This window comes from Beta vulgaris, chromosome 6, assembly GCF_026745355.1.
Source record: "Beta vulgaris subsp. vulgaris cultivar EL10 chromosome 6, EL10.2, whole genome shotgun sequence".
Classification (NCBI taxonomy): Eukaryota; Viridiplantae; Streptophyta; class Magnoliopsida; order Caryophyllales; family Amaranthaceae; genus Beta; species Beta vulgaris.
Window position 1 is genome coordinate 3,764,433 of NC_079207.1, and position 16,738 is coordinate 3,781,170.

General features: G+C 35.7%; 2 protein-coding genes across 2 annotated transcripts; one reads left to right on the forward strand and one right to left on the reverse strand.

Moving 5' to 3' along the window:
• The first annotated feature begins 2,482 nt into the window (after positions 1–2,482).
• On the forward strand, positions 2,483–8,368 carry LOC104895070 (phosphatidylinositol/phosphatidylcholine transfer protein SFH12). The gene is made up of 13 exons (XM_057395381.1): positions 2,483–2,623; positions 2,998–3,125; positions 4,061–4,310; positions 4,878–4,977; positions 5,082–5,348; positions 5,490–5,567; positions 5,693–5,848; positions 5,966–6,061; positions 6,138–6,230; positions 6,315–6,383; positions 6,739–6,847; positions 7,140–7,516; positions 7,771–8,368. Exons 2-13 carry the CDS (start codon positions 3,098–3,100, stop codon positions 7,855–7,857), a joined length of 1,710 nt encoding a protein of 569 aa, XP_057251364.1. The 5' UTR covers positions 2,483–2,623; positions 2,998–3,097; the 3' UTR covers positions 7,858–8,368.
• A 526-nt stretch (positions 8,369–8,894) lies between these two features.
• On the reverse strand, positions 8,895–15,043 carry LOC104895071 (bifunctional nuclease 2). The gene is made up of 10 exons (XM_010681481.4): positions 14,431–15,043; positions 12,272–12,442; positions 12,144–12,193; positions 11,949–12,005; positions 11,764–11,829; positions 11,602–11,676; positions 11,122–11,240; positions 10,344–10,435; positions 9,373–9,444; positions 8,895–9,219 (listed from the first exon to the last, which is right to left on the reverse strand). The coding sequence occupies exons 1-9, from the start codon at positions 14,747–14,749 to the stop codon at positions 9,389–9,391; spliced, it is 1,005 nt and encodes a 334-aa protein (XP_010679783.1). The 5' UTR covers positions 14,750–15,043; the 3' UTR covers positions 8,895–9,219; positions 9,373–9,388.
• Positions 15,044–16,738: the final 1,695 nt, after the last annotated feature.

Below are 16,738 nucleotides of genomic sequence, written 5' to 3' on the forward strand. Positions count from 1 at the left end.
TGTTGTTCTGATTTCTATTTGATGCTAAATTGTTCGTCTGCAAGATGAAATTTATTCGTACACTCGCAGTTGGCTGAACACTTCAACTTCAGCCATAAATGTCAAGAAATTGGTACATGTTTCTGCTTGATCTTTTATTAGATCATATCAGACTTTCTTACTTTGAGCTCTAATTTTCATCGTAGATTATTCTGCTTCAGCCTACATGCCTAGTTTGCATAGCATCAGGACTCCGCCATCTAGATCGTATAGATACTTTTGATGATGAATGAGAACACAACACAACTTGACCAAATCTTAACAATGTAGCGTATTTCCGAGTTCAGGATAATAAGAATCAGTTCACTTACACTGACTTGGGTCATATAGAGGAAGCAATGTACGTAACAAAAACTAGTTTTGTTTAGTAAAAATCAATAATTACATATGACAAAAACAAGGGTGAAGCAACAAGTATCAATTTTGATATATAATCTTGAGCAATAACATATAGCTACTTACACCTCTACCTTGCCAAACACTCTTATTTTTTCTAATTAGTGTTCTGACCGAGTCAAGACACTAAAAGCTACTTGAAAACCTTGTGCCGAACACGCCCTAACTCGACGAAAACAAAAATCTTAGTCCAGGAAAAAGTAGGTGAAGAGACAACGAATCAAGCGAATTTAAGCACCTAATGTCCAGGTCTATACTCGTTGGTGAGAACATTGATTGTAGTGTTGGGTTGCCAGGCTGCAGAAAGTATGTGGATGACTCTATTAGAAATGAAGACAAAATAGGTGATGAACATTAGATATGTCAAAGATATGTACTGTTTTTAGTTCAAGGAACAAGGAGTATTAGACAGGTAGAATAAAGGCGCTGATTTTTCAATTATAAAGAATCACTTTGGTAAAATCAGGTGTATTGTCAATTATAATCACTTTTAATTACTAAAAAATTGATAAATGCATTATTTACAAAATTATTAGTGAATCCTATCAACAAAACAAAAGTACTTAATCAGCAAAACAAAAAAAAAATGAGTTTAAGATATCACTTTTGATCGGATACAGATTGATTTTACAAATGAATAAACTTTGCTTAATATACTGAAAACAAAAAACGATAACGAAAGGACTCACGATTTTATTTTTTTAGCGGTAGTACAGCTTAAGCCTTGATGCCAATGCTTTTTTCACCGAATTTCAGATCATTACAAAGACAATTCTTATGAAATTATGCCTAAAGAAAATATTCTAATAAGCCAGCAAGCTTTGCTATCAAACATGTTACATGTCATATTGTCATGACTCATGACACACATGTTGTGCTCCAAAGCTTTCGTTAAGTCACAATATATCTTGTAGCCCAATAAAAGTAAACTTCCAATAATAAACGCAAGCTTAACATAAAATCTCCTCCATAAATTAGAGATGGTCAACCCCGCGGATCAATCCAGCTCATTCGCTTCTTAGGCCGTGTGGGATGAGCTTACGAAAAGTCCGATTTAGTCGAGCTCGAACAGTGAAATTGGTGAGTGGATTGTGGGACAGATTTTTTGAGCCTGGCCCACGAAAACCCTCTACTAAAACCGCTCGGTCCGGTCCACGATAGTGGTCCAGCCCAAACCATGAACCTTATTCAACTAAATTGTGTATATTTTGATCAAATTGTTTATATTTGAATCAAATTGCATATATTATAATTCAATCAAATTCAAAAATAATGAAATTAGTCATTAATATTAATATTGTATATATTTTAATTAATATTAAAAGTTTTATGCAACAATAATAAATGACTATGGCTCTGTTTGGTAGTGCGTAAAATATTTTCAGTGTAAAATGATTTTCATGGAAAACAATTTACAATGAAAAACACAATTCCAAATTTAGTTTTCCGTTGTTTGGTTCGATGTAAAAAAAATGATGAAATGAAAGGAAAATGAAAGGGAAAGTAAGGAGGTAATGAGAGGAGTGTACAAGAGAAAGAAAGAAAATAGTTTTCCCTTCATTTTAAAAGGAAAATGGTTTTCCATCCTTGGGAGAGTAATTTTACCCCAAGGGAAAATGGTTTTACACTCTTTTGCCAACCAAACAATGTAAAACTGAAAATAGAGGAAAATAGTTTTCCGGAAAAACGTTTTACGCCCTACCAAACGGAGCTTATATAACTTTCAAAAAAAAAATTCTCATGTCCACCCGCTAGGCCCACGAACCGCTTCCCAAATCGTGAAACTCAGTAATAGATCGGTGTAGGCCAAGATTTTTTAGCCCGTGAACCAGCCCACCCAAAATGTGAATTTCATAGTCCGATCCTAGACTATAATCTCAGCTCGACTGACTAAACCCATAGACCAACCCGCCTAGCCCGCACGGGTGGCCATCTAAAGAACCGTAATTAGTTTGCCACTAGTGCAAGTAGACAGTAGCTTTGCGCGGTATAATGTTTTGAGTAGTTGAGCACTACCCAAAAAAATTGCACATTTCTCTCTATCTCTCTACAATATCTGTAACAATGGTGAGGAGAGGGGGAGCAAAGATTTCGTCAATCTTAATCTCTCTACGCCATTTTTGGACATTTATATTCTTCTCTCTTCTTTTCCTCCCAACTTTTGCAAAATTTAATCTTTTTGCCAGAGGTGATTCATTTTCTCTCTCCTCTTTCTCTATTATTCAACACCCAAATCTCCATGCTTTTATTATTGTATCTCCTATCATTTCCCTCTTTTTTTTTTGCTTTCAAATTTCACCTAGATTCTCAGAAGCCGTTCAATTTTTGTACATATAGCTAGTAATTATTATTATTCCATTTTCTCCCTTTATTCTGTTCAATAATTGAATTACGTTTTTTTGTTCAATTTACGTTCTTTTTGTTTCATTTGATGGGTAAATTAATAATGTTAGAGAGTAATTTATTTGATTTTTGGGGGTTTTATGATAGCTCAATAATGAAGATCATAATAATAATGTTGAATTATTATTGTTAATGTTATGTAACTTGTCTATATTATAGGAATTTTGTAGCGGCTTCTCAATCTACCTAAATTTCATAGCACCTGTGAAATTTCTTCCTCTTCTACTGTTCCTCCTGGATTATTCACCTTCTTAGCACCATGGCTGATGCTCCGGCTGTCGACCGAGGTTTTTTTCACCATTTCAATCACATTTCTTGTTTTGTTTGATCATATTTTTTTTTCAGAATACTATGTTATGTTAAAACCTTGTTGGATATCAATTTTGGGTATAGTTAATTTCATGTTGATATCAAATTTTTAGCACTAGAGGATCTATATGGACAACCATCGAAGATAAGTTATTTATGCAGCCGACTCCATCATATTGGGGTTGAGACTTTGGCATTGTTATTTGTTCTTGTTGTTGTATTTCCAAACTGTCCCCTTTATATGCAAATTTTAGTTCATATTCTAAACGAATTGGGAATCCTTGTTTAAGTTGATACAAGTATAATTATTGTTGAATTTACAAGAAAGTTCGGTACTCTTGGTAAGAGGGGGAAGGGTTAAGGATTTGCCTGATGTGAGATATCACATTGTTCGAGGAACCCTAGATGCTGTCGTAGTAAAGGATTGTCATCAAGGGTGTTCTACTGCGTTGTCAATTGTTTTGAGTTTTGGTATGGAGGTGAAATTTGGCAAGTTTTGAACAAATTAATTTTTGAGACCCAAAATTGTAATCCTGTTTAGCAAACAAGCTCCTACTCGCAACTCTTTGGAAATTAGAGAATTGTAAACAATTCGTTCTTCCATACAGCTAATTGCCAAAAACTAGTATTGAGGGTTTGACAAAAATATGTAACTCCAATCCTATATAGCCATGCCTCTTTAAAAGATGTGGCAACTTTTTTCAATTAGCCTGTTTGGCTGAGGAGGATGGTCATGGGAATGGGATTATTGCAGATCTTTTAGAAAATTTGTCATTTTTTTGATGGGACCAGTTCCAACTATAGGAATCAAGCCATTCATGTTAAATTTAACCGGTCAGTTGGTGGCAAGTGATGCAATGCAAATTAAGGTTGAATGGTTGTTTGCTGATATAGTGTTTTCATTTTTATGAAGCTGTTGACATGGACAACTTAGATGATGAGAAAAAAAACGCCGCGGGGTCTTTTAAAAAGAAGGCAATGAGTGCTTCTAACAAGTTCAAGAGCTCATTTTCAAGGAGGAGGAGGAGCAGTAAGGTCATGTCTGTTGAATTTGTAGATATTCATGATGCTGAGGAATCCCAAGCTGTTGATACTCTCCGCCAAACACTTATGTCAGAAGATCTATTGCCTCCAAAGTTTGATGATTATCATATAATGCTCAGGTAAATTATTCTTTCCTCTCCAATAACCACTACATGCCAATTATATGTTTCCCCGTTATTTGAACATTTAGCTGTATCATGACACTGTATAGTACATTCTTCACAATCATAGGTCTAGAAATTTTATTTGTGGTGTAGAGTATTTTATTTTATTAATTACCTAGGTTAATGTTAGGACTTAGGAGGCTGTGTGGAGCTTATGGTATAGCAGTAATTTATATAATATTATATAGGCTTTTCGGTGTTTTCCAATGTCTAATACACATTTTTGCTTGCTTGAATTTGCATATTCACCAGCCATACTACCTAGATGGAACCTCTATGGGAATTAAACTTCTTGCTTAAATTATGTTCTTTCCCTTAATTAAGCAACATGTTGGAAACTTAAGTCACTCCATGATTTTTTGGATCTAACTGCTCTTGGTAATAATTAACAAAGGATTCTCTGATTGCAATTTGAGCCTCTTCTTGGATAGCAGGGCATGCTTACCCCTGTTGCGAGTCTTTACATAAATTCTGAGGTGAATTTAGAAATAGTTCTAGCATGATCTTATCTTTGTTGTACAGATTTCTACGGGCAAGAAAATTTGATCCTGAGAAGACAAAGCAAATGTGGAGTGATATGCTGCAGTGGAGGAAGGAATTTGGTGCTGACACTATCATGGAGGTGCATTCTATAAGCTTGAGTGGCGATGATAATATCTTCTGTCTTCTGACACCATTATGAAATTTACCAATATTAAACATCATTTCTTGTTACTCTCCTTAAAGGAATTTGATTTCAAGGAGGTCAATGAAGTATTGGAGTATTATCCTCAAGGTCATCATGGAGTAGATAAGGATGGCCAACCTGTTTACATAGAGCTTCTCGGCAAAGTAGATGCTACCAAGCTGATGCAAGCCACAACCATAGATAGATATATTAGCTATCACGTAATGGAGTTCGAGAGGACCTTTGTAGTTAAATTTCCAGCTTGTTCACTTGCTGCCAAGAAGCACATAGATCAAAGTACAACCATATTGGATGTATCTGGAGTGGTATGTAAATTAATTCCTTTTTTGAGAAAGAAACCTCCAATCTTAATACTGGGGATTTCTTACTTATGGACTGTGCTTGCCGCAATCATTCTGAATTATGAAGAATCTGTTTAAATTGGTTCTACCCGAATCGTTATGTAGGGATTGAAACAATTCAACAAAGCTGCCAGGGACTTGATTGGTCGCCTACAGAAAATTGATGGTGACAATTATCCCGAGGTACAGACAATCATCATGCCTCTTAGTTGATTGTCTTAAGAGTTTCTTCTAGTAGTATTAATAATCGCCAAATACTCAAATGTCGGACTCTTAATGCTGTAAGCAAATTTGTCATTGTTTTGCAGACTCTGAACCGTATGTTCATCATAAATGCTGGTTCCGGATTTAGACTTCTGTGGAATACTGTCAAGAGTTTCCTTGACCCGAAGACCACAGCAAAGATTACAGTTCTTGGTAACAAGTATCAGAGCAAGTTACTTGAAATAATAGATGCTAGGCAAGTCTTTGATGTCTGCTTAGCAATATTTTTAATTTGAAAACATGTCACATTTTTCTGTCTTCTAAAATGGTTCTTGTGGAATATTTATGTTGCTTTTACTTGGTTTTGAAACAGTGAGCTGCCTGAATTTTTTGGAGGCACCTGCACATGCGATGACAAAGGAGGTTGTATGCGTTCTGACAAGGGGCCGTGGAAAGACCCAGATATATTGATGGTTCTAGAACTTAACTTCCTGCCTTGTGCATTTTTGACCTGAATTGCCACTAAGCATAATTCTTAATAATCTGCAGAGGGTACAGAATGGTGGAGCAATATGTAAGCAACTTGGAAACAGCCATCGGTGTGATGAGAAGACGATAACTGAGGATGAGGCATCCAAGAAGGTCAGATTTAGTTGTTAATTAAAATGCCCTTTTTTGTTCACCGGTTTCATTGTGACCTAATTATCTGTTGATGTTGCATATTAGGTGCAGAAGGATGAAGAGGCCCCAAAGACCAATGTTGAGCACCAACAACTTCCTTCTATTAGTGAAGAAGTACGTATCACCTGTTTCCATTAGAAAACTGAAACAAACAATAGCTCTTGATATCTAAATGAAGTATTTGAGCATTCTGTTGAGAACTATGTTACTCGGTTCAAGTACTCGTGTCAGACTGGGTAAGTATTTAAGTGTCCAACTCAGCTATTCTACGAAATAATGGATAATTTAGCCCAAAATGGAGTGTATAAGTACTTTTATCCATATCAAAGTGTTAAGGATCCGACACGGGTACTTGAGGCAAAATGAAGAATCCGAGTAACATTGGTTGAGAAGCACAAAGTGACCAGGAAACGCTTTGTTACTGGTGTTATACAATGCTTATTCATCTTGTTTTTAATGAACATGGCAGGAGTCTAACAAGGCAGTGAGCCCTAACAGCTTAGTGCCTGTGGCTACTAAAAAGCCTGATAATTCTTGGCATAAGATGGTGAATAGTGACAAATATGCCCTCGTGAAAGGTACATGATGTTACTACCTCCTAATTTTCCCAAATTTGATGTAGTACTGTCTTAGCACATGACTTGGGATTTCTAAGAAACAAGTAAATTGTCGTATGCTCAGAACTGTAAGCTAATGATTGTATTCTCTCAAGTAAAGAGATTACTGGTTACTTATAAATTTAGAGAGAAAGATACATCTGTACTCACATATCGTAGGAAACTGGGGATGACATGCACCTCTCATCCAGTAACAAACACATTATATTAAGGTGTCAATCTTATTTTTTATTTTTTTTGCATTGGAAAGCAGCTGACTGCTATGGCCTAAACAGTGGTTTCAAGCCACCAGAAGGGATTAGCAATCAGATTGTGGCTGGTTTGATGGCCTTTATTATGGGTATCGTCACAATGGTGAGGTTAACTCGTACAATGCCGAAGAAGATGACGGATGCTAATCTCTATTCTACACCAATGTACTGTTTCGACTCAATGGGTAAAGCTCAGGGCCAAGAGTTGGCGATCTCTAACGCTGAATTCATGACTGTCATGAAACGCATGGCAGCCATGGAAGAGAAACTATTGGCCATGGCTGTGAAACCTGATGCTATTACCGAGAAAGAGGAGATGCTCGAAGTTGCCTCAAATCGGGTTGATGCCCTCGAGCATGAGCTTACAGCAACTAAGAAGGTAACTTGGTTCTTTTGAAGCCTTACTATGAATTACTATCTTCGACATTTTTCTGTAATTTTGTTAAAATGGACCGACATTTTGAATTTTTGAGGAAAAACAGGGGATCTTCAGAAAGAATGTTAACTTATCCCCTGCTCTCCTCATTATAATCCAAAATATCATTGTAATATGCACTTCTGCCTACAGAGCGACGAATCCAAATTCGTCGTAACTCTGCTAATCTTTCTTTTCCTTCCCTGAATACACTCTAGGCACTGGAAGATGCCTTGTCAAAGCAAGAGGAACTCTTAGCCTTCATGGAGAAGAAAAAGAAGAAGAAGAAGCTATTTGCGTGGTGAAGAAAGACCTCAAAAGAGGAGAGAAAGATGCTCAGAAAAGATTGGTGTTATGTGATTTCTACACCAGACACCAAATGTTAATAGTATTACTTACCCCCAAAAAAGTATTTATCAATTCTTCTTTTGCATCCCATCTCTGATTTCTGAATAGCATCATCCTGGTGGAATTCTTAGGAGAAATATACTGTATGTTGTAAAAAGCTTGTCCAATATATTAGGAGCCTCAGATTTTTCTGTTTGACTGTGACTGGAAATACGGTCACAAAGGCTTCCCTTAGTAATTTTGCTAATTAGAGAGATTAGTAAACAAATCATTTCCTCCTTCTCCCACATAATTGGTTTGTCTTTGTTGGGCTCTTTTTATATTTTGGACACATGGGAATACATTGTAAATTAACTAGTTCACCAGAAAGTCGTTTCTGCTATTAATTCCCAAAGAAGTATGATTGATGGAAAACAATTGTTGTGCATCCCTTCACATTGAATTATATAATGTATACCTTGGTGTTAATTTCATGTCTGATAGTCGATGGCCTTGTTTAATGATTAGCAAATAGTTCTTTTTTACTTATATAAGTAATTTTTTTTTAGATAGGTAAGACGAAGTGTTGTACAGGGTAGAAACTTTTCTCACAAGTCAGCTTGATTCGGATTAACGGGCTAGACACTTAGGGAGTAAGGGTAAAGGGTAAGAAAACAGATGAAGTATAAGGATATCAACATTAACTCCATATAGTTTTGTTTCAAAAATGACACTCAACAGTAACATGATTCTGTTTCTTGTATTTCTAAAGTAAAATCTGACAAGATTTGGATAGATTAAAATTTCAATGTCGACATAACAAATCTTTGTCAAGAAGCTACTATTCCAACTTTTTATGGCTTTCACGGATTAAAACCAAGCAGCCTACTTTCCAACCAGCTAATTAATGCAATTTTCTAATATTTGGTCAAACAGGGGTTCTTGCAACATCAAGCAGATTTATTGTTATACACAAAGATTGAGCAAACGCCCAATAAATTTAAGACCATCGAAGTTTGAAAAAATATATCATTGCTGTAATTGTACATGTAAATTATTCATGGGGGTCGAGGGAGATATACAATTTAAGTACAAATAATTTTAGCCATTAGGGGGATATACAAGCAACCATCACCAAGCTAGAGATCTTTACAGTTTACATTATACAGTTTACATTTATCCAGTTATATATTCTAATTTTTGCTACGTACATCTATCTAGTAATATACAAATCTATACACATTATTGTATTACAACTTGACACGACAGTTCCATAGGCCATATAATTTGCCTACGAACCAGACAAGTTGAACCAGCTACAGCTTCAGGTCCATATATTCCTGCAAAGAACCGTTTATGTACAATTCGGATCAACTTTTTTTTTTGAAGATCACTATGAGAAGTTGAGAACCAGAAATTGTCTATGCAGTTCTTGAATATGTACACAAATGAAAAGGTGGTGGGGTAGGGATGAAAAGGGAGAAGAAACTGACGTGAGACACAAAGGTGTCATGTCCACTTTTGTTGTCTGGACCTGAACTGCTTAAGCATATCCTTCCATTGAGCTGCATTGAGAGGAAATTAAGTCATGAATTATTGCATGTTCGAGATATAACTAATGGAAGCGAAATGGATTGCATCTCCCCAACACACACACACACACAAACATGAACAAAGAGCAAAAGTCTAGGACAAAATGCTTGGGATCTGATGCAAGATTTTGTCAGCTTCATGCTTACAATATGCAAGATGCAAGTCATCTTTTCATGATTTGCTCTATTATCTATGGAAATTCCAAAAGAAGCATTGCCAACGTCAGGAGCATAATAAACCTGATAGATAAAGGTTCTACATATATTTTGTCAATCTTGCAACCTACTAGGCTGCTTCGAACTTCCATTTGAAAAGTGAAAACAGCTGTTAAACAAGAACATCCACTTAGAAAATATACTAGCTTTATTTGGTATATGGCTTTCACCCTGTGTCTTTTAGCTTTTAGCTCACTTAATGTGGTCAAACAGTGTTGCAGCCAAAATGAAAATTTTCACTGAAACAGCTCTTCCACACGGGATTTTGGTTGTTTTGCCCAAAAGCGGTTACACCAAGCATCTTTACAAGTAGCTTACACTGTCAGCTAACTAAAATAAGCCAGCAGTACCACCTGGACCTCGTCAAAAAACTCAAATGAACGATATATTTCCAACCAACGTTGCAATGTAGCCATAAAATTAGATTAGAAACTATGACAGTGGGTCTTTGCAGGTTCTGCAAGAGTGTTTTACTAGAAAACCATCATCCACATTCTTAGCAATTATTCACTTGTTGCAAATTTGTGCACAATAAGAGGATCCTGACCGCACAACAATCTGAAGGATGAGACCTGGATCCATCTTAACACAACGCTACAGAGAAAGGGAGGACAATTGACATCATACAAGTTATCAGAGAGAGATATGCAGCCTACCTGCATCATGATAACGTTCCTCAACAGCAGCAATCAACATGTTACGTAGAAGGACAAATTCTTCACTCTCAGGACAGGGCTGCCCATTCGGTCTGCATAAGATATTTGTTGCAATCAGAAAACAGCTAAATTTTACAATGAATAGACAACCTCTTAGTACAAACTACAAAGTTCATGACAGTCTCAGCAACTTAAACCAACAAGAGGCATTTCAAGCCTAATAAGTAATAACAGAAATGAAACGAATAAGATTCCACTCGTAAAAATTTATAACATTCTGAAACACAAAATAGAGTCCTCAACAGTAAAATGTACTATTTCCTTTGTTTTAATTGCACCATTTCGTTTTTGGTACTATTCATCAACCAACTTTGTTAAGCTATCTCGCATCATTATCGTCATATAAGAATAAACATAGTCAAACAGGGTCTTGTTAGATTCGACTTAATGCAAGGATTCCAAAATCAAACTTTTATAAATTTTTTTACTTATATGCAATTAGAGATATCAAAGAAGCGTCTTGGCAAACGTGAAAAAAGAAATGGTGCAATTAAAAAAAAAACAGAGGAAATATAATTGTCCCTGCCTATCTTGTGAAGCAAAGAGCAACCAAATATTATTCATTATAAACACGCTAAAAAAGTGATGTGTTTTTTACACGTAATGAAAAATAAACCTTGATTTGTAAAGAAGTTATCTCAAGTAGAGCGAAGTAAATAGCTGATTAGATGGGTAAGAATATCTACTAGAAAGTTGATGCAGAAACTTGTCTATTTACCTATCCATTTCCGACAGCAAAGATCCATCAGAGTGTGGAGGTCTGAAACCAGGATGTGTAGGTTCAATAATCTTCAGTCCATCTCTGAGTGCTAAGGACTTATTGACTTGTACAGGGGCCTAACGGAAAGGAAAATTTGTAATTAATATATTAAACAGTGGAAAATAGCACAGCTAGAATATATCAACATACAGTTATCCTCTAGTCATACACATGTCATGACTCAAAAAGTCCAGCAGACAGGCTGCCAGAAAAACTGTCTCAACAACTACGACTATTTCTATAACATATACAAATTGCCAAGTTAGTTACAAAGAAAAAGATCCTGAAATTGCATTCTCCTCTACAAAGACAAACATAGATAGAGATTCCACCACCGGCAAGCATTAGCACCACCACTGCACCACATACAGGTCCAAATTCCAGGTAGATATATTGCACCATTCCTCAAAGTAAATCTAAACAAAATTAAGCATATACCTTGCATCTCACAGCGATGTTAATGGCATCAGAGGGCCGAAGATCAAAACAAAGAGACTCTGTCTCACAATCCATCTATAAGGCAGTCAACAATGTTTATCAGCCCAATAAGACAACGAAAAATAAAAGATGGGGAAAGAGAGGGAGGCTGAAGTATATTACTTTCATGACACAAAGTTCTGCAAAATAAGCTTCCTGCATCCTCTTCGTAACTCGAACATATTTCACCTTCAATAGATAACGAGATGAAGTTCAAAAATAAAATTCTGGAAATCAATGAAATGACAGATACATAAAATCCCAAAAAAAAACCTTAAAAAATAGCAAGCAACAGGAGGAGACGTTACCACATATCCCATTCTTTCTATCATTTCCTTCACTATTTGATAGACAGTTGGCCTAGCCTAGCAGGTTAATCCACCACAAGAAAACATTGACATAAAAGTTAATAAATACAGCATCTGCATAACCAAGATTTAAATCAAATTTAGAGGAGAAACGAAATGGATAGCAAACTCATCAAACAAAGAGGTACAATGTACCATTTCAACTTTGCGAAGTGCAGCCATCAACAAAGCACTTGGCATGTCCACTGAAAACAGAGTTTAGCAGGTTCGGTTCAGTGTCAAGAATTCTCCAAGAGTAATATAGCTTAGACAAATTTACTTACAAACAATAATAGGGAGTAGGATATCGCTTCCATCTTCCAACTTTAACACAATAGCAGGGTGTGAAATATAGTCAGGTGGATATCCCCCTTTGGGATGATTATATACACATCTCAAGTATCTTCCATCCCGCATTTTAATCACAAAGCCCTCTGATCCATTCTTCACCTCAACTAATAACAAGAAACAGCAGATCAGTCATCAGTTTATGACAAATGCCATAAACCTAAGCTAGGCTCTAGAAGCTATTGAGTAGCAAAAATTATGGGTGAAGCACAAGCTTAAGAGATAGCAGCTCAAGGGCCTAGTATACCTAGAACATCATAACTTTGAGATGCCCCCGGCACACCCACAAAGATACTTGATAGAAACAGCAACATCATAAGAGCCAGCCTATGAGACACAAAATATTCTCAAAAATGACTTGTGACGACTAGCACATAACGATGACCAGTATGAGGTTAGGCATGATAGGCAAGCTTTTAGGCATTAGAATATATTGCAGTATCACAACTTCTTATATTTTTCTCAGGAAACAGAATTCAGTTATAACTTAAGAAGCTGGCCCAATATTACATTTTTACTACAAATAGCCCTCGGTAGAAGCATCAACTAATAGGGATCAATTAAAGTTCATTCTCAGGTCTGTTAACTTCTTAAGAACTATTCTGTATTACAAAGTTGGCTTGTTTAGAATTGAAATAAGACAGCTAAAATACATTGACTCACTTTACGCATTTGAGTTGCCCTTGTAAGCACCGTACAAGAATGTCAATGTGGAATTTTGCATAACAAAACTAAAAAAGTAGAGCTTGAGTTCGCTGGACTCTAGTAGAAAAGTTACATCTGAATCATTGCTTCGAGATCCATAACCCTTTGCTGCTTTGCATATAACAAATTAACAATTATGCTTCATTATCTAGTACTATTAATAGTACTCCTTGATATATGAGTGTTATAACGGATGTGAGAAAGAACAAATAATGAACCCAAGCAATAAACAACACACAAATTTACGTAATGTTGGCACGTCCACGGGCAGAGAGAGAATAGTTTTATTGAGATGAGGAAAAATCCAGAACACAGAGTAATTAATGACTAATTCGTAGTATATAGAAACTAGGTTTATGACCTATTTATACCCCGTTTAGGAAAACATGTTTCTGCGTCAAAACAGCCCAGCCTATTTCCCAAACCCAGAATTGCACTCAGGCCGGAGTGGGCGACCCTCGCCCGGTCGTAGTTCGGTACCTACGCCCGATCGGACCCCCTGTAATTAGCCCCGGTGAGCTTCTTCGACCCCGCCCAATCGGGCGGCCCTGCGAACAGCTCCCTTGACGAATATTACCAGATTCGAAGAATAATTCCTTCAATGAGCATATTGAATATCTCAATCCTTCCACCATCCCTCATGTCATCTATATATATACTACAACATGAAAGTCTAGATGAAGCTTAATTGTTTGCTTATGTTAACATATAGATTTTCTCCAGCTACGAGCCTAAGAGTGTATACCGCTATATGCACATGTTTACATGAACACCAATGCGTTTCTCAAGTGTATAAGACCTATGTTTATATGCTCATATCATCACTTTCTCTATTCTCTCTTATATAAGGGACAACGTGTCCAACAAAACATGGTAATCAATAGATGAATATATGCAAAACTTGAGATTGTTTACATTCACCACAAGCAGGTACTGTAGGAAACGAGTAATACATAACATATAAATCAACAAACTCCAAAACCTAATCGTAACACGATTTCAAACCGAAAACATCAAACAAAAACGCAACTATACGAGCAACAAGATAGCAATCCACGCTTCAACATTAACACAGAATTTGATTAACGCAGTAGATATAACACGAGTATAAACCAATTCAAACAACACTAAGAAAGCACAATTTTTATTTCATCACTCCAAATCACATATAGCCTAAACCAGACCTTATCAATTAACGAAAATTACACGAGGAAAATCACTAAGTCGTCCATTGCAATTACAAGCAGATAAAAGTAGCTAGCCGCCTAAATTTCACAGTCAAAAAAAATTATCAAATCGCGCGAATATCACCAACTCAAAAGCCAAGAAAATTCAAGAAAAAAGAAAAGACTGAAATAACATATGTAAGTAGCTTGTAAGTGAATAATACCAGCTTCAATGACAGTAGAGTTGACGTAATCGCCATCATCGCCTTCAAAATTGCCGGTAATACTGTCACCGTCATTAGGCGAGCTAAAACGACATTGAATCTTAGTTGATTTTCGACTACGAGGACAATTCCGAACCCTAACATAAGCACCACCACAATTACTGCTACTACCACCGCTATTTCTTTTCAAAACCGACGAAACTTGAGTGTTGATGAACATCGCATTAGCACAGAGTTGTTTCGCCATGAAAGTGCTGAAAAATCCAGGTTGTCTATCTCCGATGATTCTAGAGGAAATTGGCGGTTGCAGAATCGCCATTAATTTTCTTCAGAGATGGAGGAGAGAGAAAGATGAGAGAGGAATAGGTCGGTGCGGTGGAGAGAAGTTGATAAGGATGGAGAAGAGAGAGAGAAGAGTGAAAGAGAGAGAAGACTTGTAGGAGAGGGAAATGGAAGAGGAAAATGTCAGAAACAAATGGAAGAAGAGACTTTGAAGGGAAGCAAAAGAGGTGAGGAAAACCGGAGGGAAGTAACAGAACATATTGGAATGCCTTGGAAACAGAGAGTTGCGTTACGATATGCACCAGAAACATTAGCTAGCCGTAGAGGGCTCGAGCTCTGCGTGCGGACTTTAGTCATGGTATATTCGGGTGTAACATAGCATCATATTTGTGGTGCATTAGATATCAATTCTTTAATAAATTCCTTCTATTTTATTAATCGTTATTACATGATTTACCGCCATTACGTTTTAATAGTTATATGCATGTCAATATACTATTTTGAGCCTTTAATTCTCTAATTTTGTATTTTGTACAAAATTTAAAAAGTCGATATTACATATTGAGATAATTCGAACAATACCTCACATGACTATATTTTCTCTTAATCATAAATCACATATGATAGTTAAAGGGAAATTTGTGATAGTAGTAAAAGTAAGAGTGTAACTATTAAAAAGGAACATTGGTAGTACATTTTTGTTACTTCTGTAGTTTTCTAAATTGCTACATTTTTTTAAAATTTCCTTATTATGCAAACATCCTACCAAAAGTAATAATATTTTTGTTTTTCACTTCTTTCACTAAAAATTATCTATTCTTTTTACTTTTCCCCCTCATTTTATATAAAATGATTCAAAAGTATACTCCAAATAACTTGAAAGTAATATTGTGTATAATCTTGTGCAAAACATAATGTACCAATAAAACACGGAGGGAGTATCCTCCAAAGTCTAACTAAGCAATAGTCTACTCATTGCCAATTAGTGTGCTCTCTTCTTTCATTTTTTTTTTAACTCCTCTTCTTTCTTTATTAATATTTGTACCAAATTATTCAAAATAAATTCCAAAAATCTGAATATCATTAGTTGTCTCTCTCCTCCATTATTTCTCTTACCTCTATCATTTTTCACTTCTAAATTTCTCTTTTACATTGTTTCGGTCTTTTCTCCATGTTTGCAATCTTTTGAAGTTAATCAATGGAGAAGACAAATATTGGAGTTTTAAATTCCATCAATGGTGGAATTAGATTTATATATTTGATAATCAAAATTAGAGTTTAAAAATTATTCAATGACGGAATTAATGATCGATAAATAATGCAAAAGATGATTTATATTTACTTTTATTTCTTATAGAGTATGGTCGGTTGATTAAATATGGGAAGTAATATCTTATAAAAATGATTTATATGTACTTCTGTTTCTTATGTTATGGAAGCTCCATTTACTAGGGAGCTACGTAGGTAAGCAATTTATCCTATATTATTTTGTCCAAAGTAGAAGTTTGAAGAAGTGTAACTTTGTTAAGATTTTATTTTAATACCGCAAGTATACGGTGTCGTAGCACATATGGGTCGAACTCATGGAAGTGCAAGATTAACCAGTACTTAATTCTAGATTACAAAATAGTTACACGATCCAAAAATGGGGAATAAACTACAAACTAGGGCTAAAATAATGACAAATATGGCAAACTATGTGAATATGATAATCAAAGCACTCAGATTAAGCATCATCACTACTAATATGAATTGATCAAACCATAACTCGCTTCCCAATTATTCAATTATAACTCAGGTGAGTATGACATTACCTTATGACTAAACAATAAAGCACAGTTGTGAACCGAAACTAAATCCCAAATCATTCATCAATACCTAAAGCTCACTTTCATGATAACAAAAGGCCTAACCAACATGTACATATCCCATCTTCATGGCTTACATACGCAACTAGAAGCATTAAAAGCCAATATCAATTAAAACCCAATTCCAATTCTCGTCTATTTTCATGGATGAATTTAAA